This window comes from Fusarium oxysporum, chromosome 10 (assembly GCF_000149955.1).
Source record: "Fusarium oxysporum f. sp. lycopersici 4287 chromosome 10, whole genome shotgun sequence".
NCBI classification, from domain to species: domain Eukaryota; kingdom Fungi; phylum Ascomycota; class Sordariomycetes; order Hypocreales; family Nectriaceae; genus Fusarium; species Fusarium oxysporum.
Window position 1 is genome coordinate 540,002 of NC_030995.1, and position 24,504 is coordinate 564,505.

The window sequence follows — 24,504 nt, forward strand, 5'->3', positions numbered from 1 at the left end:
ATGGTTGAGCTGTCCAGGCTGATGAACCAAAGGAAGATGACCCAGGCAGTGTCCCTTCCTCACGTTGTCAACAAAACACAAAGCACCACAACAACACAATATCGTGAAAACACCAAACAAGGGCACAGAGGATCCCAGCGCAGAACGTATACGAAAGGGCAAAGTGGTCACGTAATCAGGCACAAGGGATCTCTACCCAGCTACTCAATCACTTGTTTACAGACTGCGGATCTATCACAAATTGATGTAAACGCCGTCTCAAGAATCATCTCTGGCTATTAGACCACGCCAAAGCTCATGAAACCTCTTCCGTACGGTATCTCGCAGTATATGATTGTCTAAACGCCTGTCTGGCCTAGGTTATGCTCCTTGCAGAACGGCGAAGTAAAGGTTGGAGCGCTTTCAATGAACAAATTCACCACCGACCTGTTACACTGGTTGATCTACAAAGGGCATCTGCTGTGTTATTACTCACGTCTACCACCATCGGGTATGAGTGTGCGACCTTGTATACAACAAGGCTTGGAGTCATTTAGTGAACTGACTATTGCTCAGGCGCCCGTTCAATCGAGTTCTGGGGGGGTTGGTACTTTGCGCTTATGCTGGGCAGTTCTGAGTTGACAGCGACGTTGCAAGACCTAAGCAGAATGACAGAATGCCTCTGGTGACCAGTCTGCTCACCACTGCATTTCAACGTATTTGCATTCGTAATTGACAGCTGCGTAGCGGTATCAACATCACACCAACATCACAAACTCGACTTCAATCATTCCACATCTTCTATTACACATCTATCATAAACAAGTACACATAATTCATCTCGTATATACATCTAGTTATTTTCAATCATCGTCTTCAACTCGGCAAACTTGACCGGCTTCGGCAGAAACAGGTCCACGCCCGCCGACATGGCATCCAGCCTCGCATCCGCGCTCGCCAGCCCCGTCAGCGCAAACACCGTCGTCCGCGGAACCTTGTACTCCGCCTCGAGCTTGCGGATCCTCTTTGTAGCCTCGACGCCGTTCATGACAGGCATGCTGATGTCCATTAGTATGTAGTCGAAGTGCTTCTTGACGAGTGTCCCCGGTTCTGCGTCGCCGATTGTCGATTTTTTAAACGTCTCGACCGCTTCTTCTCCGTTCTCGGCTTCTTCGTAGGAGAAGCCGCATTTCTTCATGAACATTGTTAGAAGGTTGAGGTTGATCTTGTTGTCGTCGACGAGTAGAACGTGTGCCTTGCTTGGCATTTCTGGTTTCTTTTGTTTTCGTGTGTCTTGTGAAGACTTATTGTTCACCTCCTTCCTGAAGTCTTCATTACTCTCCTTCTTTTCGTTATTCTGGCCATTGTTTCGACTGTCGTGTTTGGTTCGGCCTTGTTCTTCTTTTCCTTGTGGTAATGGTGAAGTGGTAGTTTCCGACCAATCCGGCTTATTGCCTTTATCTTGGTGCAATTTCGAGTTCATCTGTTCTGTTGCGTCCGCTCTGTCTGGAGTATCCTGCTCTGTTGGCGTTTTGCCGTCTGTCTGCGCACTCTGGATCAGGTTTCTGTTATCATCGTCATCTCTGGCTTCCTCAATCCTGTTTAAGCATCGACTGAATACTTGTGCGAGTTTTCTGGGGCCACATCTAAGAACGCGTTAGTATCCGTGTAGAATTGCGCGCGGGCATGACTTACGGTTGTGGAATAACTTCAACCACATCTGATAATCTGGCCAAGGCCTTAGTCTGAGCTCTCGATATTTTTGCCGCTTCCTCTTCATTCAGACTGATGATGATGATGGGTGCTTTCTTATTGCGACGGCCGTCTATCGCAGTCTCCTCAAAACGCTTTTCGAGAGTTTTCGCGGATGGTGGTTCACAATAGAGATAGAAATCGGCATTGGGAACATCCGTGTCTACCTCTCTTGCAGCCTTCATGTTGAACCAACTTGAGAAGATTTCCATCAAGGCTTCGTTGCGCACCTCGACTTGTTTAGTAATGGTTTTCGAATGGAAGTCCTCGCTCGCTTCCAAGAGCACCAAAGACCTTCCCCGAAGTTGTTCGACCATGGAAGCCATAGGCTCTTCCGGTTTAGGGTTCTCTTCAGGAACCGGCTCGAGACGGAGTCGGACTTCAATTTCAGTACCCTTATCCTGTTCCGACTTAACCTCGAGCGTTCCTCCAAGTGAATCCACAATCTGTTTAACAATGCTCAAGCCCAGACCGGTGCCAGGTTGGAAGGAATCTTCCTGGCTGAAAGGAACAAATAGGCGGTTCTGTTGAAAGTCCTCCGACATTCCCTTTCCAGTATCCGTGACTCGAATCAGGACATCTATTCTAGAATCGCCACTGATCTCTTGCGCCCGCACCGAGACAAGTACGAAACCCAGCGCTGTGTACTTGAGAGCGTTACCGAACAGATTCATGACAATCCTTCGAAGGGCGCCAGGCTGTGTCTTGACCATCCATGATGCCCTCGGGCTAATATCCAGAAGGATCGATACAGGATGATCGGTTCCTGGCTCTGGGGCTCCTTGGCTATCTTTGCCGCCCAATACTGCATCATCTTGACTCAGTTGCTTTCTGGGGAGCTTTTTAAAGTTGTGACCAGTTGCCACAGCGTCGACAACTTCTTCGACAAGAACGGACAGGTCTACTGACGCTGTCATGTTTAGACTCTCCATCGAATCAGAAGAGAGACTAATGATCTTGTTGTGCTTTGCGCCCTTTCTCAACTGTCCGCTGCCGAGATTGTTTATCTTGCTGAAGTCAAGAACGTGGTTCAAAGTATCGAGGAGTGTCTTGCCACAAGTTGCGATCGAATTGACAAGGCCGACTTCATACGAGTCGGTTACTGCATCTTTGAGGAACTCAGCGGCACCCAAGATACCATGTAGCGGACTTCGTAACTCGTGACTCATGCTTGCGATGAATGTGGTCTTTGCTGCTTCGTTCTTTCGTGTGTTTATTCGCCCGACTTGACTTGTAATACTGTTGCCGAAGGCTCGTAGATAGGAAAGGTCCTCGTCCAAGTTCATCATGCGACCTGGCACTGAGGTCCAAAGAAAACACCCACCAACGAGCTTATCTTCGACATAATCGAACAATGGTAGGAAGACAACCGCCTTTGCCCCAGGAATCTTCTTAAGGAGTTCTTTGTGGTCAATCTTTTCTTTACGTCGCTTGCTTTTTCCTCCAGCGGGAGCAGGGCTACCATCACTCGCACTATCGTCATCGGAAGAAAGACCGGCTCCTTCTTCTGTAAACGTAAACGTCTTTCCTTTTGGAAATAGGGAGAAGTATCTCTCCAGAGTTCCAATAGAGAACGATGGGCCCTGCTCGAGGTCCAAGGGCTTGCTCTTGTCGGCTAACGAGTAAGCAAGAAGTTTGCATGGCCTTGACAGCGGTGATGTCTCGGAATCAGAGCTCTCTGTGCTGAAGGCATCGGGCTCTGCAGCGATTTGCGTCGGCAGTCCATCAGCGTTCGTGGCACCACCCTGTTCTATCTGTACCGCTCGGGTTAGGTGCTGAACGTTGGAGGCTGTGGCGCCGAAGAGCACAACTCCATCAGCGAGGATTGCAGATCGTAGGTTATCGGCCGCTCGGTGGTACATCCTTGATAAACCGTCCGTCTGTGGCTTGTGCTTGCGAGGCGGCGATGTAGGTTTTTGAGCTCGTTGATTGGAGTCAGGATCGACCTTGCGCATAGTGTTGTGCAAGGAGGAACGTCTAGTCGCCGTGATAGTCATGCCTGGTGGTCGTTTAATCGAGGGTCTTTGGGGCTGATCCTCCTTTGACAGTATCGGGTCGTCACTTGAGCAGCCTTCGATGAAGGTCGCCAATCCGCGAACGATGCGTTCGCCTTTGAACCTGTCAACACGGTCGCGCGCCCATTCTAAGTGTTCAGTGATAGCTTGCGCAACACTCTGCATAAACTTCACATCCTCGATCGATAGTCCATCGCGCGGTCGTTCGTCTGAAACAGCATACGCTCCGACCTTGTATCCTTTTCGTGAGAAGATGGGTACGCCAGCGTAGAAGCGCACACCTGGTTCGGATTGGACATATACGCGCGATTTGAAGCGATCATCGAGGCGACAGTCCGGAACGATAAGGCCAGAGGCCGAGTATGTTTTGCCATCGGGGTCGCGACCGATGCATGTATTGTGTAGGCAGTGCTCGCAAACGGCTTCTGGGCGGGAGAGAATGGATGTTCCCACTGCAAGTAATTAGCCATGAACACAAGGAAGGAGCTGTGTATGTCTCAACTATAGAGATCGTCCAACCTACACCACAAATCACTGTTATATTCAGCTATTTCGGGATCTTTTTTGTCGCCGGTCTTTTTTGCACTAGATTCTTCTTCAAGCGACCCTAATCGCAGATTTCGCGTGGCTTCGGCGAGAATGTATTGATGAGAAGAATCGATGAGCGAGACCATGCAACGCTTCACGTCAAGCCGAAAGACAGCCAGTTGCGCAAAGGCCGAGAGCGCTTTGTCGGAAGAGGGCTGAGGCGCGTGTGCGTCATTGACCTGAGATGGAGCGTTGATGCTGTCGACACTTCTGGCGACCTTGAGAGAGGAACCTTGCGCTATCTGCCAGCTCTGGAAGTAACCCTGCACCTCGCGTTCGCGTTGCAGCTCTGCAGAGCTTGACATTGTATCGTGGTATGAGAAGTCATGTCATGTCTTGGTTGGTTTATTCGTGGGGATGTTGCTGGAGAGCGGACAGGGACTGGAGGTAGGTGGTAGCCGCAAAATTTGGGTGGTCCCCCTCTGTGGCATTGCGTCATAGTTGCCTCCAACGTCACCTGGAAACGGTCCGTGAGCTGGGGGATCTAGGGCGATTCTAGAATAGTCACATCGCCCCAGAAATCGAGAATTCGCCTTCTTGTTTGGTCAGTGCTTTTCATTTGGGCCCGAAAATGAGGTCACGCCAGGCACCGTCACCGAAACAACAAGGTTTGAGATCGATTAGCGGTGACCAAGAGATTTCCGAATGTGATTCAGCCATCTTTTCTTTCCCACAAAGTTACAGTCCCACGTGCTCATGGTCTCTGGGCCTCGATTGAGCTTTTCCCTGTTTGTTCAACTCATGCATTCCTTGCCGAGTCAAGCTTTGCCAAGAGACAGGCTGGCTGGTTGCGGGGAAGAGGTCTTATTCAACTAGGTATGAACAAGGAGAAGAAGAAGAAGAAGAAGAAGAAGAAGAAGAAGAAGAAGCCATATTTATGATAAATGCATAAGTGTGACGATATGTATTGTAGGAGCTAAGATTAGGGTCTAAGACATACATATCTTAACAGTTTATGCTTCAATAAAGATAGAAACCCAATCGATATCGTGGAAATAATAAGACCGGCAAAGTTTTGATCCGTCCGCTACCAACAATTCATCGCAGTTGGCAATCGCTTACTCCGAAATCTCCCGCCCCCAGTTGCCAATTCAGGAAACTACATCAAACTCCTTGGGGAATACTCCTTGGAGAATCCTCCTCAGATAGCAATAAGCCATCTCCATTTGATGACAACCCAGCATGTAACCCAATGTTCTTAAGTCAGATGAGTTCCAGTTAGTAAGCACTCTGTTCGCAAAACAAATAAATACACCGCAAGACCTCGCATTGTGTTTCTGCTTTCTATAAGCAATTCTTCATCTCCCAACCAAGCATTTCATTCAAAAGACTCATCATCATTTCAACTACATCACAACATGGCGTTCTCTACAAAGCACACTGCGCGATCAATTCTCGATGCATTCTATGAGGCTGAGCGCACCTTCATGGCCTCACCACCCGACCAACGCGACTTCAGCGCCATGGCAGCAACTCTATCCCAAGAAGTTATTCTCAAAGAAACTTCTGGACTGCCCTTCGCTGGCGAATACACCGGACATGATGGCTTCCTGCAATGGGCAAAGTCTATGCCCGAGTACTTTGACGAAGTCCATGTCCAGAACCCCGAAATATTTGAAAAGGAGGGCTCAAACCGCATCATCTCTCTCGGGTATTTGCACCTAAAGGTTCGCAAGACGGGAGAACAGCTGAAGTACCCATTGTGCCAGGTCATTCAGGTTGACCTGGAGGCTGGGGTTATAAAGAGTATCATGCCGTTTTACTGGGATGTGCATCATTTGAACAAGGCTATTGGATATACGCCGGACCTGTAGAGGTCAACATAGCAGTGATGGACTCAGTATTGGGACCCTCTCAACTCTCAGAATAACATAGAGAATTATAAAATTACGAGTTTGCCTCGTGGAGTCTGTTGACTTTGCTACAAGTCTCTCTCTTTGGCATAAGATCTGTTCCCCCAGGGGTATTGGGCCATATGATGCCAAACAAGTCCGTTGAAGTATAAAGCATGAATTTCAGTAACAAAGGGGTGTCTACCGATAGTCCGCAATAATCTTATCACAATACTCCACAAAATCCGCAGCAGTCCCCGTTCCTCCCTGCTCTTTCGACTTGAGGTTCTCCAACAAATCGGGCCTCGGGTTCGGATGAAAACGCCCCCAAGGCAAGATAAACCTCCCTCCATCCTCAATCTGTAAGCCCGGCGAAAGACCAGACCATAGGTTGGTATAAGCACCGAACTTTGCATGATAAAGCAGCGGCGAAACGATATAACCGATAATCGACGGCATGTGGCGAAGCAGGTTGCTGTGGAGATTTCCAGGATTATGACAAACACTCAGGACACCATGAGATCCAATCTGATGTGCGAGCAAGCTGGCGAGGTACCAGTTTCCTGTCTTTGAATTCGTGTAGTTGACTTGCTGGTCTTTCGAGGGATTGATGACTTCTTCCATCTTGACTCCGCCCTTTGGGACGGAGAGGTCTGTGACGATGGAGGCCGTCCAGACTACCCGAACTGAAGCTGGGGGCTGGCTCTTTGCAGTTTCTTTCAGAATTGATACGAGAAGCTGCGTGAAATACCAAGGCCCGATGGCGTTTGTTGCCATACTCAGTTCATATCCCTGAGCTGAGACTGAACCAGCTGGAGGGTTAGATACTCCTGCATTGTTGAACAGGACATCAAGTCTTGATTCTCTCGACTTGAAATCTTCCGCCGCTACTTTTATGGAATCCAGGTCATCGAGGGCTATCTTGAGAAAGCTCAGGCTGCCGCTTGCATCGGGATATTGTTCCTTGAGTTGTTTGATAGCTGATTCTGCTTTCTCTTGCGATCTTCCAGCGATGTAAACGGATCCGCCAGCTTGATAGAGCATACGACTCAACTCGAAACCTACGCCGGAGTAGCCGCCTGTGACGATGAAGACGCGTCCATTCTGCGCGGTGAGGTCCTCCTCAGTAAACTGTGGACTTGGGGGAAAGAATAAAGAATATGTATTACCCATCGCGATTATTCGTCTTAAATGATAGTTGTTAGTGAGTAATGGTCTTGGCGGTGTCGATGAAAGAGCGGGGATAGTTGTGACGTGCCCGAACTTGGGGGCGTTGGTCGAGGTGACGAATGCTCTGCGGATGCGGCCCTATCAACGTCAACCTGTGCCTTGCCTCTCACACTCTGATACAGGTCTAGCGTCCATAGTGTAACTTTTGAATGTCAATTTCCCATGCATTGATAACTATTTTATGCAGCGCATATTTCTCTACCTTCACTTTCTATCGTGTCCTATTTATGTATGTTAGCAGTCTAAAGTCTAACCTTATGGCCAGTAATTAGCTACGTAGCTACCTTCACTTTCGTGCGGCCAACATCTCCACGATATGAGAAGTCAATCTCTCAGTCATCTTCAGTCCAGGATCATGATCTGGGTTAACCTCCGCAACAGTGAGACCTCCAACCTTTTCACTTCCAAGCAGCACTTTGAGCGCTCTCATCATATTCTCAAACTCCACACCAGTAAAGTTTGGAACGTTTGCCAAGGGAAATGTCCCAGGGTCAATCGAGTCAACATCCAAGTGAACCATAATGATATCAACCTTGTCTTGCAGAAACTCAAGTGTTTCTCTTGCACGCTGCTCAGGATCTTTCGCCACGGATGCTGAGCTGACGACTTTGAAGTTATTGTCGAAAAGATACTTGAAGTGCTCTGGTTTGTTTCCAGGAAGAGACATGTTCGTGCCAAAGAAGACAGTGTTCGAAGCATCACAGACAGGTTCGCCTGATGAACGAGAGAACTGCCCCATGCGTGGAAGCGCACCGGACAACCGAACCAGATGTGCCATGTTCATCCCAGCAAAAGTGCCAATAGAGCTTGGATCTGTAGGAGAGGTAAGGTCGGTATCGGCGTCGATATAAATCAGACCAACACGTTTAGGCTGAGACTGTGAGTCGGCATGTTTCCAGAATGCTGAGAGGATAGCTGGTAGCATACAGCACTCCCCGCCGAGAACGAGCTGGAATTCAGGTTGTTTGCTAGAGGATTTGAAGTTTTTGCTGATGGTCCGCTCAACGTCTTCGCAGACCGAAATATTGATGTTTTCGTTGCGTGCACCGCCTGCGCTGAACGTCGTAGCTGAGAAAGTAGCTGGCGCCTTTAAAGCATGGTGCTCCGAGACAGATGGCACAGCGGCATCTCTTAATTTGCTAACGATACCAACGTCTCTGAATGCTTGAGGCGCTTTGGATTTGCCTGGAATAATAGATCCACAGTCCGCAGGGACATAAGTGATTGAGACTGATCGCGATGCTGCCATGGTGTATCAAGTGTCGTTCGTAGATTGCTGTGTTGATGTTGCCTTGCAAAATGTTCACGATTTTATGACCGCTTGATTGATGTCAATGGAAAGGCGCAAGACAGACCGAGTTAGTTTTATCATGGAAAGACTTTCCGTTTGAGCTTCATTTTACCCCATTCTGATGTGACGTAGGTTTTGTCAGCTACAGGGCGTAAACCAAGAAATTTTTCAACCCTGATGACAGACGCCAATCAGCACTAAGTGATATGAGGAATCTGAAAGGGAAACATATATCTTTTCGAATCTCACAATTATCCGATGAGTAGATAGATCAGCCAATCATTTGCTTCACACGTGTATTGTGTTTACTCGCAAATCGGTTAGTGGTGCCTCACAAGAGATAGGTGCGACAGTGTAACATCGTGAACTTTTGTTGGTAAGAGTAATTATATACAAAGAAGACCATTGGCCATAGACATTAACCCAAGATGCCTCCCCCGTAATATCATAATTATGAATTAAGTTCATGTAGCTATCGGCCTATCCGAAAGGTTTTGTGCTCATAGTATGCTTAATGTAGCTGAACCCAGGAGGAAGCCATTTAAACAGCAAGGCTAGCAAGGAGGCCAGTGATGGGAAGGAGGACAGGAGCCAGAACGCCGTTGCCGAGACCAGCAAGGAGAGGAGTAAGACCGGCAACCAGACCAGGAACAATGGCGGAAACGAGGCCAATGACGAGGACGAGAACCTTGGTGAGGATCTGGAAGACAGAGTGGAGGATAGAGATGAGCTGAGGTCGGAGGCCGGTAACAGTGACGATGGTCTTGACAGCAGTGAGAACCTCAGAGACAAGGACGACAACGAGGTTAAGGACAGTGTCGACATCAGAGTCAGCAACATCGAGACCAGCAGCACCAGTAAGCTTGGTGACGATCTCAGTAAGCTCGAAGTGAACGGACTCGAAGCCAGGAATGGCCTTGGTAGCACCGGCGTCCTTGGTAAGATCACCAGCCTTGACCTTCTCAGCAATAGAGTCTAAACCCATTAGTACTAACCCAAATATCAAACTCCAAGATGTAACTTACTCAGACCAGTGGTCTTCTTGTTGATGTTGCTAACACCGCTCTTGAGAACAGTGATGAGCTCCTGAGGGTTGGAGATAGCAGCACGCTTAGCAGGAGATTTGGTAGCCTCATCGACGATCTGCTTAACGCCGACCTTGGAAACGATGTTCTCAGCGCTGTGAATAGCACCGTTGACCTGCTCAACAGAGCGGGTGTCCTTCTGAATCTCAGGAACAGGAGAGGCGATGGCCGAGATGGCGAGGGCGAAAACGGAGAAGAAAGTGGCCTTCATTTTGAATGTGGTTGAGAAGAAAACTAAAAGAATGTTTTTCAAAGGAGTGTGGTGTAGAGAAGAGTTGGGATGATGTGATGATGAGAATAGGTTTGACGTGGTGAAGAGAGGTCCTTATATAGAGGTTTCTTACCAAGGGAGTATCTTGAAAAAGAGATTGACGATGTCACTAGAAGTCGGTAGTCTTGTCGATCACTCTGGTAGAATGGAGTCGTGATAGTTAGTGTGGTGTTGAGCCCACCGGGAGCTGGCGGCATCATGAGTCTCAGGTAAGATCCACGCCTTATGGGGCTCTGAGCGATTTCAACACTTGTATCGCAATGGAAAAGTAGAAGTTACCCTGAACCTTGATATTATCATGATTTTACAGCTCCTCATCCTTCCTGTATGTGTTTGGAATTCCGAATATCTTCACATCTGATAGCGACCTTCTATTAATACAAGACGCTACTAAACGTCACACAAATGACAGCAAAATGCGATCATCGCCTCTCAAACACACCATCTCAGCCATCATTTCTCAACCTCTCTACATCACTTCCCCCTTACAGTCCCTATTTTTCGGAAATTTTGTCTAGTCCAACTGTGGGGAGCTGGACCTACCAGGTTCCTAGCCTTACGCAGCCCAGTAGTGTCGATCTTAGCCGCACTGAGCAAAGCAAGCCCCTCCCTTTATGTTTTGATCTGCATCACTGACTTGTGCTGGTGAAATTGCAGCATTTCGGTTCAGTGGAATCGAAGATCTTTGACTCTTTCTGTACGATCTAATGGCCGCTACTGCAGGAGTCTCAACAACTTTGCTTATGCGATTTACTGCTTCATGGCTGTGATTTGGTAGAGCAGTATGTGGATCAGGGAGAGCTGGGAATGGAGCACGTTTTGGTACCAGGCTAATGGTTCATGGATTCCTGCTTGGAGAGACAGGTCAGAAACATACCACTATCCTCGCGTTGTCGCGAATCATGCCAAGCCTCCCTATACTCCTACTTTGTATGCCTTTCCACTTCTTGGCCGCAGCTTCAGTAGGCCTCCCAGTGATCTACCGAAAGCCAGATTTGGCCCCACGTGCCCTTGGCTGATCGGCACTTGGTAGATCGTGACCGGGAGCTTGGTTGGACTGGAATGGGGAATAGGAGATAAGCTCTACCATACTCTGGGTATAGTCCCCGCTGATCTTATTCTGAAGATGCCGCTCCCACTTTTCCTTACGATATGAATCGGAAAAGGAGGACACTGCCCAGTTGCAATGGGTCTTGGTCATGACGACAGTTGCATTACAGGTTGCTACCAAGGAACTGAATGCCGGAACTGAGATTGCCGAGGCAGGATTCATGCGAGGCTTGCGTGAGTTAAGGTGAGGGCCAAGTTCCGCTAATTCCGACTCAAGCGCAGCGGTTCAGCCAGCCACTTTGTTGTAACTAGGTATGCATAATCTATAGCAATCATATATATACTTCGTCTCCAAGTTTCTGATATGTTTGTACGTAAGCTTTTGGGTATGTTGTACAACTCCTAAATATACCTATATAAAAGTACAGCTTGACGCATCTGTGGCCCAAAAACATATCCTGAGGCGATAGGTGGAACAATTCGATGTTGTTCCAACTGGAAGATTCTGCCAGGCCAAGGCACCATATTCTCTAGGTGAACACGTTCAAGAGACGAGGCTAGAAGTCTCATGGACTTGCACAAAACACAATGACCCACGATACGTCCTTGGCATGTGGAGTTTGTTCCTCCTGGACCACTGTAAATTTGTGCAAAGTCAGACTATTCAAATACCAATCCATTGGATGTTAGTAGTAGTCACACAGAGCTTCTAGATGGCTAAGACCACTCTCTAGGATGTGGCTTCAGGTTGTTATTCGACGAAGAACATGAAGTCTGTTGCTTATCGTGATGAGGCGAGACGTAATCACAGGATGTAAACAGAGAAAAGACGATAGAGGACTTTTATGTACTTGAACCCCACGCATGGAAAGAAAAAGCCGAACAAAGTGGTAATCTAAGTTGACAAATCTCAGCCCTTAAGTCGAGTACTGGGAAAGTCTGTGAACAGTCAGCAAATTTTCACAAAATAGCCATTTCGACCAAAATTTCAGACTTACTCAATCAAATTCCCGTCAGGGTCACGAACATAAATACTCCTAATCCCTCCCATAGCCCCCGTTCTCCCAACAACCTCCCCCCCTTCCAGAACCTTTATACCCTCCTTCTCAAACCCCTCAATCAAGCCCTGCAGATCTGTCCCATCCTCAATAATAAAGCACAAATCAGCGGTACCAGGCAAGGCAGTTCTAGCCTTGGGCTCAAACTCTTTGCCGCGCTGATGAAGATTGATCTTGTGAGTGCCGAATTTCAAGGCGCTGCGAGGTGGAGACGATGGGTCGGTTGCTGATGTGAAGGTCTCGGACTTCATGCCGAGATATTTGATGTACCACTCTATGGTGGCGGGGATGTCATTGCATGTTAGGACGAGGTGGTCGATGTCTTTTACTACGGCGAAGGAGGACATTGTGAAGGTTGATGTTGATTGTTTGGAGGTTGGAAGTGCTTGATCATTACGCAATGCCTTTTATGAATGTGGGGTACGGCGTTGTGTTAGAGAGACCGAGATGCCTCGGGGATGGTTGAGAACTGGCCGATGGAAGTGAACCACTGATGAAAGAAATAGATTTTCAGTCCATCTTCGTCAACCCTTACTAAGAATGGTTCAAATTAAATGTGACAAGTCCTCAGTTTTCAAACCTTGGCTAGTACAGTATCCCACTTCGCCTTTGGTTCTGCATCTTCATCTTTGTCCTCGTCCATATCCTCCTCCTCCTCCTCTTCATCCTCATACGCCGCATTCCAAGGGCACCAATCCACAGATCCAGATTGTCTATCAAAAAAGCACCACTTTCCCCGTCTCGCTTCACACTCGACCCCACGGTCCTTCAGAAATTGCATAAACTTGCCCGCAGGGAAATCCAAAAACGGCGTACCATCTTCTTCTAAACCAGCGACTATACCATATAGGTATACCCGCTCAAGCATAGCTGGCTCGTCTCAGAAGACATAACTGTTTCCACCATCTCAAGAAGTATCTCACTTGCATGAGACCATGCCCTTTCGTCCATCCACATGTCTTCGCTGTAACCATCACCTTCGATATAATCAGCCGCTGGTCTTTGCTCCAGAACGAGTGTCTCAAGTGTTTTCATAGAAGCCTCTAGAATTCTAAGCCAATCGTCGTAGCAAGCTGACTCGGCGCGTTTTGACCAACTATATGTTGCGAAATCGTTGGTGTAGCATGACTCTGCCGGCTGGCCAAGAAACAAATGCTTTAGTTTCGGTAAATTCAACTTGTAGTCACCATAGTCTGTGAAAGTGTTCCCCAGGGGTCGAGGGATGATCATGTCGTCGGCCAGACTTCCGTAGTCTGACTCGGAAACACTTCCATCATCCGTATTTATCTTCTCGCATGGAAGGGGAGTAAAATGAGGATCATTCGATAGATATGTTGAGATGGGACGGTCCAACATATCGAGTTCCAGGCGTTCTAGAGTAGCTCCTGCTTTAAGAAGCCATACTGGCACTTCTGGCGGCATGTAACCCGAGAGCTTGAGGAATCGAAGTTTGGGAGGAGATCCAAGAATTTCAGAAACTTGCTCCTCGGCTTCTTGAGAATAATAGTAGTCTCCGTATAGTTCCAAAGTTTCCAAGTTGGAGAAATATGGCAAAAGATGCCAGACTTGAATGGCCTCAGTATCCACAGAGTCATTATCCTTATCCACGGGCCTCCACGAGGGATCAATCACGGAACAAAAAAGCCTTACACGCTGGGTGATTTGCTGCAAACGATTCGGGTTCTCTTTATGCATTATTTGCAGTATCTCGAAGAACTGAGCAGCTTTCATACGCGCACCTTGCCCGTTTCCCCATTCCTGCTTGGAATGATAAGGCCGGCGCGCTGGATCTCGCGCTGGAGGAGGAACTTTGAGCTCGTGCCTGGACTCATGGTAGCCATCCTCGTGGAGTTCAATGTCAGTCCAAAGAAGCGGTGTTGCAATTTCGTTGAGGCGCTTTGAGGTTCGAGCAATGGTGCTAAGGTCATGGGCTGTGATCTGCGAAAAGATCTGGAGTTGGATCTCACTGGGAAGAGTATTTAGTGTTCGGTGTGAAGACATAGTAATTGAGAGAAGTTTAGCCAGAAAGCCACGTCGATTTTGACAGCTCTTCGCGGTTTAAATGAGTCGTTCTGCTCACCAACTTCGCCTAGCGCTTATGGAGCTGCCTCGTGAAGTGGATAACTATCCTGGTCCGGCTCCCGCTCATGATCGTGAGTGGTGAAGTGCATAGGCAGCATGGCTTGGCGTTTTGGTGAGTATTGGGCATACTTACCAGAAAGTCGGGCTGAAGTTCTCTGACTAGTCCAACAATTGTTGGTTTATCGTAAGGCTCAGCGACCCTGTTGCAAGTTGCCAAGATACGGATTGAGGCAGATGTTTATGCTTAATTAGCCTCGTCGCTTACCATGCCCAAGTTATGATGCAGCGCGTATATGTAGTTGTTATATTTAAGCTTGTTTTATTATTGCTTTATTGCCTAAATCCGAGCCTAAGCCCTATATTCGACCATATGCAGGTATGACGACGCGAATGTAAACATACCACCGCAGCAAATCCCTAATTTGGCAATGCCCCTCCGAGATTCCGAGCAGAACCAACATCATCAGACGATAAAGAAGCAACTTCCGAGGGGTACCTTCCGAGAAAAGCAAGACTTTCCATTCAGCAGTGGAGTGTATTACTTGTCTGGAACACGAAGACATTAACCGCATGAATCACCAGCGAAATACAAAGTCGATGATTCGGCAGGAAACGGGCTGCATATGCACGGTGATACGATTCTTGTCAGACTCCAAGATTAGCCCCTCAATATGATGTGTGTTGACTGAATAGGAATGCATGTGAAACATATATCTGACATTTCCTGCTGCTGGTTTCTTTGTGTCCTTTTCATCGTTTGTTGAAGTACCGTGATCATGTTTGAGATATCGACCTTCTTTTCGGGGGTTGCCCTTGGATTTCTTCTTTATATCAGTATTGGAGTGATCCGAAATGGCTCAAAGAGGCCTCCCCTTCCTCCGGGGCCGAAAGGTCTTCCTTTGTTAGGAAATCTGAGCCATCTTCCGCCGCCTGGCGTGTTTGAAGCGCATCACTGGTTGAAGTTCAAGGACCTCTATGGTACGACCTCCAGTAAAAATAGAGTACACAGCGAGCCATCTGCTGACAACGACCAGGACCTATCAGCTCTATCACGGTAATGGGGCAGACGATCATCATCATAAACAACTGGAAACTTGCATCACAGCTGCTGGATAAAAGATCCGCAAAACATTCCTCCAGACCCAAGATCATGATGGCGGGCGAAATGTGAGTGATGATTAACTTTGTGATAGAGTAGTACGGCTGATGTATATAGGGTCGGCTGGGAAAACTCACTTGGTTTCTCGCCATATAACGATCGCTTCAGAACGTATCGGAAGAACATGGCCCGCATTATCGGATCGAAAAGGGCCGCAGCAAAGTATGATAGGCTGCAAGAAGCTGAAGTTGCTCACTTCCTACTGCATGTCTTAGACGACCCAGAGAGGTTCATGGACCATATCAGGAAGTCGGTTTGCTCAGCTCTCAGTGAAGTTGGGGGACTACGCTAACATTGCTAAGGGAAGCGGGCTCGGTTATTCTGAAAATCGCTTACGGATATACAGCTGAGCCTTCCAAAGAAGACATTCTCATCAAAATGGCGGGCCAGGCCATGGACGATGTAACAGCAGCTGGTGTGCCGGGTGCATTTCTAGTTGATATACTGCCCCTATGTAAGCTGCCTTAAACACAACCCCTGCCTGTGCAAACCACTGACGCTCTCAGTACGATACGTACCAGACTGGGTTCCGGGCGCGAACTTCAAGAGACTTGCCAAGAAATGGTCTTCAGAGCTGGACGATCTTACTGAAAAGCCTTATGCTTTTGTCAAGCATCAGCACGCATCGGGCAAGCAAGACAACTCATTTGTCTCACGGCTTCTTGAAGTGGGAGATTCGACTGAGGAAGCGAGGTTTACGACCAAGTGGTCGGCCTTGTCACTGTACGCTGCCGGGGCTGATACGGTACGTTGCTGGGCGTATATTATGAGGAACATTCGCTGACGTGGCAGACTGTCTCTTCCATTTCTCTTTTCTTTCTAGCAATGATATTGTATCCTGATGTCCAGAAGAAGGCCCAAGAGGAGATTGACGGCGTAATCGGCAACGAGAGACTACCTAATTGTTCAGATCGGCAAAGTCTTCCTTATGTCAATGCGATAGTCAAGGAGGTTCTTCGATGGCATCCAGTCGCCCCTATGGGGCTGCCTCATACAAGCACTGTAGATGATGTGTTTGAAGGATACTTTGTTCCCAAAGACGCACTGATCATGCCCAATATCTGGTGAGTACTTCTTGTCGGCATCTGGCCTTGACTTAGCAGTGCGTAGGTACTTTGCCCATGACCCTGAGGTCCACCACGAGCCAATGCGCTTTAACCCAGAACGGTTCTTGTCTACCGACGGCAATCAACCTGAACAAGATCCGCACATGTACACGTTCGTCTTTAGGCGTCCGCGTATGCCCAGGTGCGTGTCTATAGCCGATATGCATTGTTTCTACAACATCGATCCAGTCACTCGCTGTATAGCATATCAGAAAAGACGAGAATGATGCTCAACCCTGAACTCCCTATTTACTCTCGGGATGATCAGCCACCCCGAGCCGTTCAAAGCCGCTATTACGCCAAGATCGCCACACCACGAACGATTAATCCGGTCAGTGGAGCAAGAGTACCCCTGGGAACAGAGCGACGGCCATATCATAGAGAACATGCAGCGCCAAGCATCGTGAACCCCAAAAACAGCTGTCATTGCAAGGATCCAAGTCGATCAGAGACGATGCAAAATCTCGGTGTTACTCAACTTGGCATAAGCAAACCTAACATGTATGCTTAAAGTTTGCCACTAAATTCCCCCCTCAGCTCAGAGGCCACTTGGTGCCCAAGGCTCCTCCCGGAAGCATCGCCCGGTGAGATTCGCGCCCCGGGGAGATCATGGAAACGAACGATACTGAATGGGGAAAGTAATATCGTCCCTTGCAGATGTGCTACACATGAGCTGTCAGGCAGGTGATTTGATTGAAGCGGATTTCGTATATTGGGGGGTCTAATTTTGAGGCGGAGGGCAATAGCTCGCGGTTGGAAATTGGTAGGCTGCTTTGCTGCTTTGACTGTAACAGGGGGCGGGGCTGGAGCTGAGCTGGCGGGTTTAGGCATTAAAGAAAAAAGTGGCAGTGAAATCTGACAAGTTTATCCTAACCCAAAGCTTAATTCTTCATTCTGTATCCGTATCTGTCAGCAAAAGCGGGATAAGAAATTGCCTCAATTCTGCATTGAAGAAACAAAGAGTCTTGGCCTCGGTAGTTCCGTTCCGTGCGACGGAACTCGGTACTCCTACCCTTGCAAGTGCTGAGAGGCGTTCTGTGATGGACTCCCAATTGAGACAGCACTTACCATTGCGTAATCTACAACAACGAGAGCATAAAATTGACGTCGCATTGATTGACAATGCATCTCGATCAATCATCACTGGCGGGCATGGAATTTTCCGAGGGCTCCAAGCTACGGGCGCTGCGCTGTGACCTACGCTTAATTCATGCATATCGCGAGTCATTCGCCTCGACTCTTGCTTCATGACAGTCACTTTTTACTGCTCTAACTCGAGGCGATTGACTGTGACATGTATCTGACTGTTTAAACTCTACGCCTGAAATTTGAAACATGAATTACTGGTAAAGTTGCAGCAGTCTCGACGTTTGCAGGCTGAGACTGTCACTCAAGGATATTTCGTGGTTTTGCATGTAAACTCTAAATACTGGTCCCCTTGTCATTCATCCTTGCAGCATTTCTCCTGATGACATTGTCCTCTCCCGATGACCTCTCCCAGCTTCCGGACTCGAACTGGCAGAATGTCACAACTTGACAGCTCACATACTTGGCAGAGCCGTGGACAAGAGGTTATATTAAGATATTTCATGGGGGTTGAGGGAGTTTTTTACCCAACGCGGTTGGCGCGTCGATAGACCCTCATGCCTCGTCCCTCCCCCTGGTTAAACTTTTACCGGCCCAACGGATGGGTGTGTCCGTGTCTTGTTTCATTGGCAAATCACCCCATGCCAATTGGACAGTTGAGGCTTGGGACTGACCGAGTTTTACGTGCTCGTTCTTCGTTTAACCCAACCATTGCTCGTTGCTAACCTTGTTCAAGCCACGAGCACATGTTTGATGGCTGAGACATGAATGACTGGGCTAACAATAACGTCTGCGGGCCTTGAATCATGTCCAGGTTTACGCTTGAGCTTTTAGCGGTTACATCCTTGAAGCATCAATTTTAGGTCCGTTCGCATGCCCCCATGCAGGGGGGGGAAGCTGATGACGATTGACTGAACAGGTTATTCGTATTAATGAATGAAAGAGCGGCCACACAAAAGATGACGCGCCAGATCGACACGGGGAGCCATCCATATTAACGTAGCACCCAACCTCTTTGTCTTTCTTCTTCTTCCCTTTCGCCAAGAGCTGCCAACTGTTCACGATGCACCCGTACCAACTTCAATCTACCTTTCCTTAATGACCGTCGTACGTCCGTCGGAACCGCCGAAACCATGGCCGCTGAGTCTGGGGAGACAGGCCAGACGGGGCCAATTGTCGCGTCGTTGCTGGTCAACATGGTCATCGCGGGCCTCTTCGCCATAGCTTGCTACAACTGTCTCGAGATCATCATCTCGCTACTGAATCGCTTCAAACGGCACGATGGTCTTTATTTCTGGAGCATGGTGGTAGCGACCCTTGGGATATTACTGCACAGTATCGTGGTCATATTGAGGTACTACAGCTTGGGGCCCAACTTTTTGCTCTGCGTTTTGACGTGCGTGGGCTGGTATGGTATGGTCACCGGTCAATCTGTCGTGCTGTATTCTCGACTACATCTCATCGTTGAGGATAAGTCGAAGACGCGATGGGTTTTATACATGATCATCATCAACTTCTTCATACTACATGTTCCGACGACAGTCCTCTTCCTCGGAAGCAACACCAAACACTCGGCCCACTTCATCGGAGCCTTCAACGTCTACGAGCGCATTCAACTGGCCGGCTTCTGCATCCAAGAAACAATCATCTCAGGCCTATACATCTGGGAACGTCGCGGGGCCTCAAACCGATCTTCGCCGTGGGCAAGAAATGGAGCGCAAGATCATGCGATACCTCATCATCGTCAACATCCTCGTCATCCTCCTCGACATCAGCCTCATCCTCACGCAGTACATGAGCCACTTCAACATCCAAACAACCTACAAGCCCGTCGTGTACAGCATAAAACTAAAGATGGAGTTCGTGGTGCTGAATAAATTGTTGCTACTCGTCCAGCACAGCGACTGCAATTGCATGCACGTAGTCGGCGAACCCGAAACCCCACCGCCAGACCCTTCACACATCGAATGTCAATCCATCGAACGAAATTCCTCTACACGAACAGGAAGCGACGTTCCCATTCAAATGAACGTCGCTCCAATTCAGATGAACCACGTACAACAATACGATACCAACGCATCGTCGCAGTCGGGAGGCCGTCACCAAAAGGCCAACCCTCTACACTTTCTCGACTACTGTAAGTAACCCTCCCTTATCTCGCCCTTCAATTCTAACGCATCGCAGAACAATTACTCACACGCCACATAGACAGCTCATAACTACAACGCCTCCGTAAGCTCTTCAAACAGCCACTGAAGCACGACCCTCACCGCTGCTATGAGTTCCCCAACTGCAAATGCCGAAGCCATCACCCGACACTGAGGCTTCCGTAAGCTAATAGCGCCACAAAGCCACCTCGGCAATAAATAACTTTAGCCGCGTCGTTTCACTCATCTCGCCATTCGTCATACGGCGCTTGAGTTGGGGTTGACATTGCGTCTTCTGACACAACTCGGTGACGACTTGGCTACGTACAATATGGTTTCGGGACCAACCATTTTATTTACGAGGATGACGCCCCCCTAGAAAGAGGCGCAGAGCGACCTCGAATTGAACAGAATTGTCTCATTTGCAATACAGCGTATCATTGGGAGGAGTTCAGGATTAAGGACAGTTCATTTACCAGGGGCAAACACGGGACCCGACCAGCAACATTGATACCCATTGATTCTCATATATCATCTATGATCTTAATATAGAAATCCCATGACCAAATTACTCGAAATTTTCCATTCTCGTTTTTATCCTGGCTGTGTCCTTCCAACGAAGGACGAACTTGTGATCATGCTCATGCGCTACGCGACGCCAAATTCGAAGCATGTCTTCCATCGGCAGCTGCAGCTTCTTCCCAACAATTCTCATGCAAGGCTCAACTTTGGCGCTGTTGTAAGAGGCCCTGTAGCCCCCGATCACACCGACATTGATAACCATTCGTTGTAGCCGGGGCATGTGAGAAGCTGCCTGTCCTGCCGCGCAGAGTAGTTCATGTGCATAGTCTGGATCAATTGGACCTCTGAATTCATTGACGACGAAACTTGAGAAATAACCTCGCGACCGCCCACTCGGTGCACCCCATCGTTTGGTTTTGAAAATGTCAGTGTTCGGATCGTCCTTATAGGGTACCGCGAGCCACTTTCCAGCGGGGGTTATCGCAAGAAACCCGATCTCATAGTATTCGAGTTTCGACCAGCCGAGACAGCCAGACAGAACTTCTTCTGATGGACCCATTATAGTCAGTTCGAAACTTCCCTTCGCCGAGAATCGCGTTGTGTTCTCGCGCTGCGAGAAGTTGAAGAGCGCTTGGCTAAGGTTATCGTAGTTTTCTTCTGAATCTAGTATACTCGTGGGTATGTGCGAGTGATCCCGTGATATACCTCGTGAATAATGAAAATCGAAGTCGTAGATGCTCTGTGGCAAGATAGACAGTGAACTTGCGAGCTCTACAGAACTGTCAGCGATTCAGGTGTGTAGCCCATGGAGACCTTACTATTTCTCAGCTCATTTCTTAGACCTTGATCTTTCAACTCTCTATCACTAAGATGAAGTTTGAGTTTCTTCAGACACGGCATCTTGCTTCCAATGATGCATGCCGTGTGAGGTTCGAAGCACAAACTCCACGAGACGAGTTCAAAACTGCATGAAGCTATGGACGGCAATTCTGGTAGCTCCTCACCGTCGTGGTTCATACTGAGATAGACGGTTGTAAGCCAAGGGCCTTCTAGGGTATTTGCTTCCATCTCTTCAGGGCCGGAAATGCGGCTTAGTCCGTATTCCCGAGGGACTGGGAAGCCGAGCCGTATATCGATGTATGGTTGGTGATTCTCGTGGACAGGAGCCAATTTGAGGGTGTTGAAGAGAATTCTTATGATCTTGGCGAATACTCTATCGTAGCCTCTGTCTCTTGGATGGGGGAAGTCGATTACGCTAGTAATATAGTCACCGTCGCCATCAACGTCGTCTTCTTCAACTCCTTCGACCTCATCCTCGGATGAGACATCTCCGGTATCACCTCTGGCTCTGAAAAGGTCCTTTCTTATATCTAGTTCTGGGGAGAATACAATGGGAGTATCCCACGGTCGCGGAAGCGGAAAGGCGATGAGAACTGCGATAAAGCGAACATACCCCAGCCGTCGATGAGTGAGATACCCGTGCTGTGCCGCCTCAACCAGCCTCTTCGGCGAGATGACAAGGGTATGAAAAGTGAACGGTTCAAAAGCGAGCTGCCAATTGTGTGAAACGGCGGCGAATGGAGCAAGGGAATTATCTCGTGATAACGTTCGGGGAATTTTCAACGTGTCATCAGAGTCCCAGACATCGAAGACTGTGTTGATGTCAATTTGTGGTCCAGACGCAGCAGCTTCCGCTGCGATCATGGAGAGGAGTTCAGTTGAGAGGCGATCCATTTTGAGTTTGGGAATCGCTGGCGGTTAGTCTAGGTTCCTGATGATATCGATACGTAAGTGGGCTCGTATGGGAATGGGGTTTCACGTGATGGATTGACGTCACGGGTTTCAAGGTCGACGAAGACATGTCAGGTCAGCAAGACAAAGCTCATCTCACGGGGAGAGTTTAAAAGGCAATTAATAATGCTTTCATATTCACAGATCCTCGAGCGTTAGAAATACACGATTGCTCAGAGTGAAAGTTGTTTGTGAATATTTATTGCCGTGTTCGACTGTGAACAAATGATACAGGAAGGGTCATCAAGTCATCATCAGTGACTTGGGCACAAATATCTGGTCTATTTATGAAAGAATGATAAGCTCTCCACCATCTCAAGTGTGGAATGGGCTTTCAAGTCCATTGCGGCAAACAAGTGCCTTGTAACAGCTCGTTGGGGATTTTCATTCATAAGCAGTATGCCAAGGCACCATGATTGCTTTGACTTTCCACTGAGCCTTGTCAGGACGCTTCTGATAAATAAGTGAGAATACACCAGCTGTATCCATTTATAAGACCTAACATGACAATTCTGACTGTTCTTGCTGGAAGAAAGACATTCTGTATCAATATGTGCGAAGTTTGGTATCTATCATTATACTTCATATCATACATTGCCAAGTCGCTATACCAGCCTGAAGAGGCTTCCTTCATTCTCCAATAGAAAAGAATACTTCAATCCAGCTTCCCCCAAGATCCCCTACTCATAGTATATTCTTGTCTCATTCTTGACTTGAATGCCCTGTACACTTGTATTGTGTGCGTGGCTGTTAGGTCTCTCATCGGCGCAACTAGTGATGACAGTGTTGTGATTGGCGACACGCTCTGGGTAGCCATGAAAGTTCATATCATCAGACGATCCGTTTTCAAGCTCGGCAAGCTGTCGCTGCGAACTATTGTCGTCGATTTCTTTTGTTCGAGTAACGTTGGTAAGCTTGATACCCCGGCTGCTAGTCAAGCCGCTGATAGGATTGGGACCAGTTGAGTTGGACTTCGATGAAAGTATCGAGCTCGAGATGACCTTGCGGAAGATAGGTCGGATGATAGGGAGACAAGCTGTCAAGGTTAGCATCAAGGTCAGTGGTCATGTTATGCTACTTACAAGAGATGATTGCGAGGTAGGCTTCTGTGCCTGCCCAGATAATGACTCCCCTAATATCCCTCGCCATTTCAGTCGTCTTGGGATTGAGGTTGATTGCTTCGATAAGCACAATGATCGAAGCTATACAAACGCTATAAGGGAGACCAAGTTAGCTTCCTACTAACACAAGGCAACCAGAGATGATGAGGTCAAGATGACCAAGACTTACAAGATACCAAACATGAACAAAGCGACGACAGCGACCTTCTGTCCCGGGCGAAGCTTGAGGCTCTTGACCTGAAATACAGGCAACGACAACACAGCAATCTCGAGCATAAGATGTACCAGCGTCGTACCAAACATGAACTTGGCAGGGTCGATGTTGCATACGGCGTTCTTGATGTTGTGGTTCCAGTAGGCTTCGACTGGTATGCAGTGGAAGATGGTCATGAAAGTTCGGATGGTGAGCCAGATCACAGTGCATCCCTGAAGGATACGGATTCCCATTCGGATGTTTGAGACACTGAATAGGCGCCAGTAGAAACCAAGGATAGCAAGCTTGGAAAAGCCAAGGGACATTGCGTATGTGAACTCGGCAATAAATAGACCGAATCGAGCGTACTCCTCAACTCTCTCGGCTGGTAGAGGAACGTCCGCCTTCACATGACCAAGACCCATTTTCACGGCCCCTGGAGAGAGATTAGCAAGATGTGACTTGACAAGATCGATGAGTCTGAAGATGGTCATATACGTACAGTAAATCGTGAAGCCAAAGTAGAGAGAGGCAGAGGTCTTGGGAGAGAAAGATCAGTAAGTGGATACCAACAGAGGGATAAGTACAACTCACCCAGGAGAGCATCGCGAAAAAGTCATCCCACCACAATGCGACGTGTGTAAGCCTTCGAGATATCAGACGACAGACCAAGAGAGCTGTGGCGACAGAATAAGTGATGATCTGAGAGCTCATCACCCCAGCATCGGGTGTGTAGTGTGTTGCGGTAGCCATTGTCGGCGAGTGAATGGAAAAAAAGAGTGGCAGAAGAAGATAAAGCAGAGGGATACTAAGACATATGATGTATCAGTACCGATGGGTCTGCCCAATTACCCGGTCGCTGGTAAATGGAGAAAGAGATAAACGAAAAAGAAAAAGTCCCGCAGGGCTGATATCTATAAGAATAAAATGGGAAGACAATCAAGGCACGAGATGTAATGAGGAAGAAGCTAAGAAATAGGATCTACAGCACTACAAAGACGAAGAAACAGGGGAAAAGGCATTACTACTCATTTTCTCGAACTGTCAGTGCACTAACTCAAGACCAACAGCAGAAAGACGGGCTAAAAACAGACGACGTCGTATTTAGACTGTAGATCTCACAGACCGTCTCCGGGGAACCTTGTC

General features: G+C 48.1%; 12 protein-coding genes across 16 annotated transcripts; 4 read left to right on the plus strand and 8 right to left on the minus strand.

Moving 5' to 3' along the window:
- Positions 1–748: 748 nt before the first annotated feature.
- On the minus strand, positions 749–5,065 carry FOXG_13765 (uncharacterized protein). 3 transcript variants are annotated; one of them, XM_018393775.1, is made up of 3 exons: positions 4,270–5,065; positions 1,675–4,198; positions 749–1,625 (listed from the first exon to the last, which is right to left on the minus strand). In XM_018393775.1, exons 1-3 carry the CDS (start codon positions 4,637–4,639, stop codon positions 833–835), a joined length of 3,687 nt encoding a protein of 1,228 aa, XP_018253100.1. In that variant the 5' UTR covers positions 4,640–5,065; the 3' UTR covers positions 749–832. The 3 variants fall into 3 exon arrangements, with proteins under 3 accessions (XP_018253100.1, XP_018253099.1, XP_018253101.1); XM_018393774.1 differs by having other exon boundaries at positions 4,249–5,065; XM_018393776.1 differs by having other exon boundaries at positions 1,675–5,065.
- FOXG_21251 (uncharacterized protein) lies at positions 4,906–5,215 on the plus strand (the record flags this gene model as incomplete). The annotated part of the gene is made up of 2 exons (XM_018401559.1): positions 4,906–4,981; positions 5,019–5,215. The coding sequence occupies 2 exons, from the start codon at positions 4,906–4,908 to the stop codon at positions 5,213–5,215; spliced, it is 273 nt and encodes a 90-aa protein (XP_018253102.1).
- A 223-nt stretch (positions 5,216–5,438) lies between these two features.
- Positions 5,439–6,257, plus strand: FOXG_13766 (uncharacterized protein). Its single transcript, XM_018393777.1, has one exon. It carries the CDS (start codon positions 5,693–5,695, stop codon positions 6,146–6,148), a length of 456 nt encoding a protein of 151 aa, XP_018253103.1. The 5' UTR covers positions 5,439–5,692; the 3' UTR covers positions 6,149–6,257.
- On the minus strand, positions 6,127–7,394 carry FOXG_13767 (uncharacterized protein). The gene has a single exon (XM_018393778.1). The coding sequence runs from the start codon at positions 7,337–7,339 to the stop codon at positions 6,368–6,370; it is 972 nt and encodes a 323-aa protein (XP_018253104.1). The 5' UTR covers positions 7,340–7,394; the 3' UTR covers positions 6,127–6,367.
- Positions 7,395–7,682: 288 nt separating this feature from the next.
- On the minus strand, positions 7,683–8,645 carry FOXG_13768 (uncharacterized protein; the record flags this gene model as incomplete). The annotated part of the gene is made up of 1 exon (XM_018393779.1): positions 7,683–8,645. One exon carries the CDS (start codon positions 8,643–8,645, stop codon positions 7,683–7,685), a length of 963 nt encoding a protein of 320 aa, XP_018253105.1.
- Positions 8,646–9,046: 401 nt separating this feature from the next.
- Positions 9,047–10,055, minus strand: FOXG_13769 (uncharacterized protein). The gene is made up of 2 exons (XM_018393780.1): positions 9,713–10,055; positions 9,047–9,662 (listed from the first exon to the last, which is right to left on the minus strand). The coding sequence occupies exons 1-2, from the start codon at positions 9,981–9,983 to the stop codon at positions 9,229–9,231; spliced, it is 705 nt and encodes a 234-aa protein (XP_018253106.1). The 5' UTR covers positions 9,984–10,055; the 3' UTR covers positions 9,047–9,228.
- A 1,832-nt stretch (positions 10,056–11,887) lies between these two features.
- Positions 11,888–12,528, minus strand: FOXG_13770 (biphenyl-2,3-diol 1,2-dioxygenase). Its single transcript, XM_018393781.1, has 2 exons — positions 12,092–12,528; positions 11,888–12,032 (listed from the first exon to the last, which is right to left on the minus strand). Exons 1-2 carry the CDS (start codon positions 12,496–12,498, stop codon positions 12,011–12,013), a joined length of 429 nt encoding a protein of 142 aa, XP_018253107.1. The 5' UTR covers positions 12,499–12,528; the 3' UTR covers positions 11,888–12,010.
- A 312-nt stretch (positions 12,529–12,840) lies between these two features.
- Positions 12,841–14,165, minus strand: FOXG_13771 (uncharacterized protein). The gene has a single exon (XM_018393782.1). The coding sequence runs from the start codon at positions 14,150–14,152 to the stop codon at positions 12,989–12,991; it is 1,164 nt and encodes a 387-aa protein (XP_018253108.1). The 5' UTR covers positions 14,153–14,165; the 3' UTR covers positions 12,841–12,988.
- Positions 14,166–14,877: 712 nt separating this feature from the next.
- Positions 14,878–17,485, plus strand: FOXG_13772 (uncharacterized protein). Of its 2 annotated transcripts, XM_018393783.1 has the most exons (7): positions 14,878–15,211; positions 15,268–15,400; positions 15,450–15,641; positions 15,695–15,846; positions 15,899–16,137; positions 16,185–16,456; positions 16,503–17,485. In XM_018393783.1, exons 1-7 carry the CDS (start codon positions 15,010–15,012, stop codon positions 16,723–16,725), a joined length of 1,413 nt encoding a protein of 470 aa, XP_018253109.1. In that variant the 5' UTR covers positions 14,878–15,009; the 3' UTR covers positions 16,726–17,485. The 2 variants fall into 2 exon arrangements, with proteins under 2 accessions (XP_018253109.1, XP_018253110.1); XM_018393784.1 differs by having other exon boundaries at positions 16,185–17,485.
- A 959-nt stretch (positions 17,486–18,444) lies between these two features.
- FOXG_13773 (uncharacterized protein) lies at positions 18,445–22,049 on the plus strand. 2 transcript variants are annotated; one of them, XM_018393785.1, is made up of 2 exons: positions 18,445–19,721; positions 19,769–22,049. In XM_018393785.1, the coding sequence occupies exon 1, from the start codon at positions 18,718–18,720 to the stop codon at positions 19,459–19,461; it is 744 nt and encodes a 247-aa protein (XP_018253111.1). In that variant the 5' UTR covers positions 18,445–18,717; the 3' UTR covers positions 19,462–19,721; positions 19,769–22,049. The 2 variants fall into 2 exon arrangements, with proteins under 2 accessions (XP_018253111.1, XP_018253112.1); XM_018393786.1 differs by having other exon boundaries at positions 19,793–20,382.
- On the minus strand, positions 19,722–22,018 carry FOXG_13774 (uncharacterized protein). Its single transcript, XM_018393787.1, has 2 exons — positions 21,072–22,018; positions 19,722–21,024 (listed from the first exon to the last, which is right to left on the minus strand). The coding sequence occupies exons 1-2, from the start codon at positions 21,985–21,987 to the stop codon at positions 20,300–20,302; spliced, it is 1,641 nt and encodes a 546-aa protein (XP_018253113.1). The 5' UTR covers positions 21,988–22,018; the 3' UTR covers positions 19,722–20,299.
- Positions 22,050–22,549: 500 nt separating the features above from the next.
- Positions 22,550–24,402, minus strand: FOXG_13775 (uncharacterized protein). Its single transcript, XM_018393788.1, has 5 exons — positions 23,953–24,402; positions 23,861–23,897; positions 23,335–23,794; positions 23,127–23,257; positions 22,550–23,080 (listed from the first exon to the last, which is right to left on the minus strand). Exons 1-5 carry the CDS (start codon positions 24,109–24,111, stop codon positions 22,725–22,727), a joined length of 1,143 nt encoding a protein of 380 aa, XP_018253114.1. The 5' UTR covers positions 24,112–24,402; the 3' UTR covers positions 22,550–22,724.
- Positions 24,403–24,504: the final 102 nt, after the last annotated feature.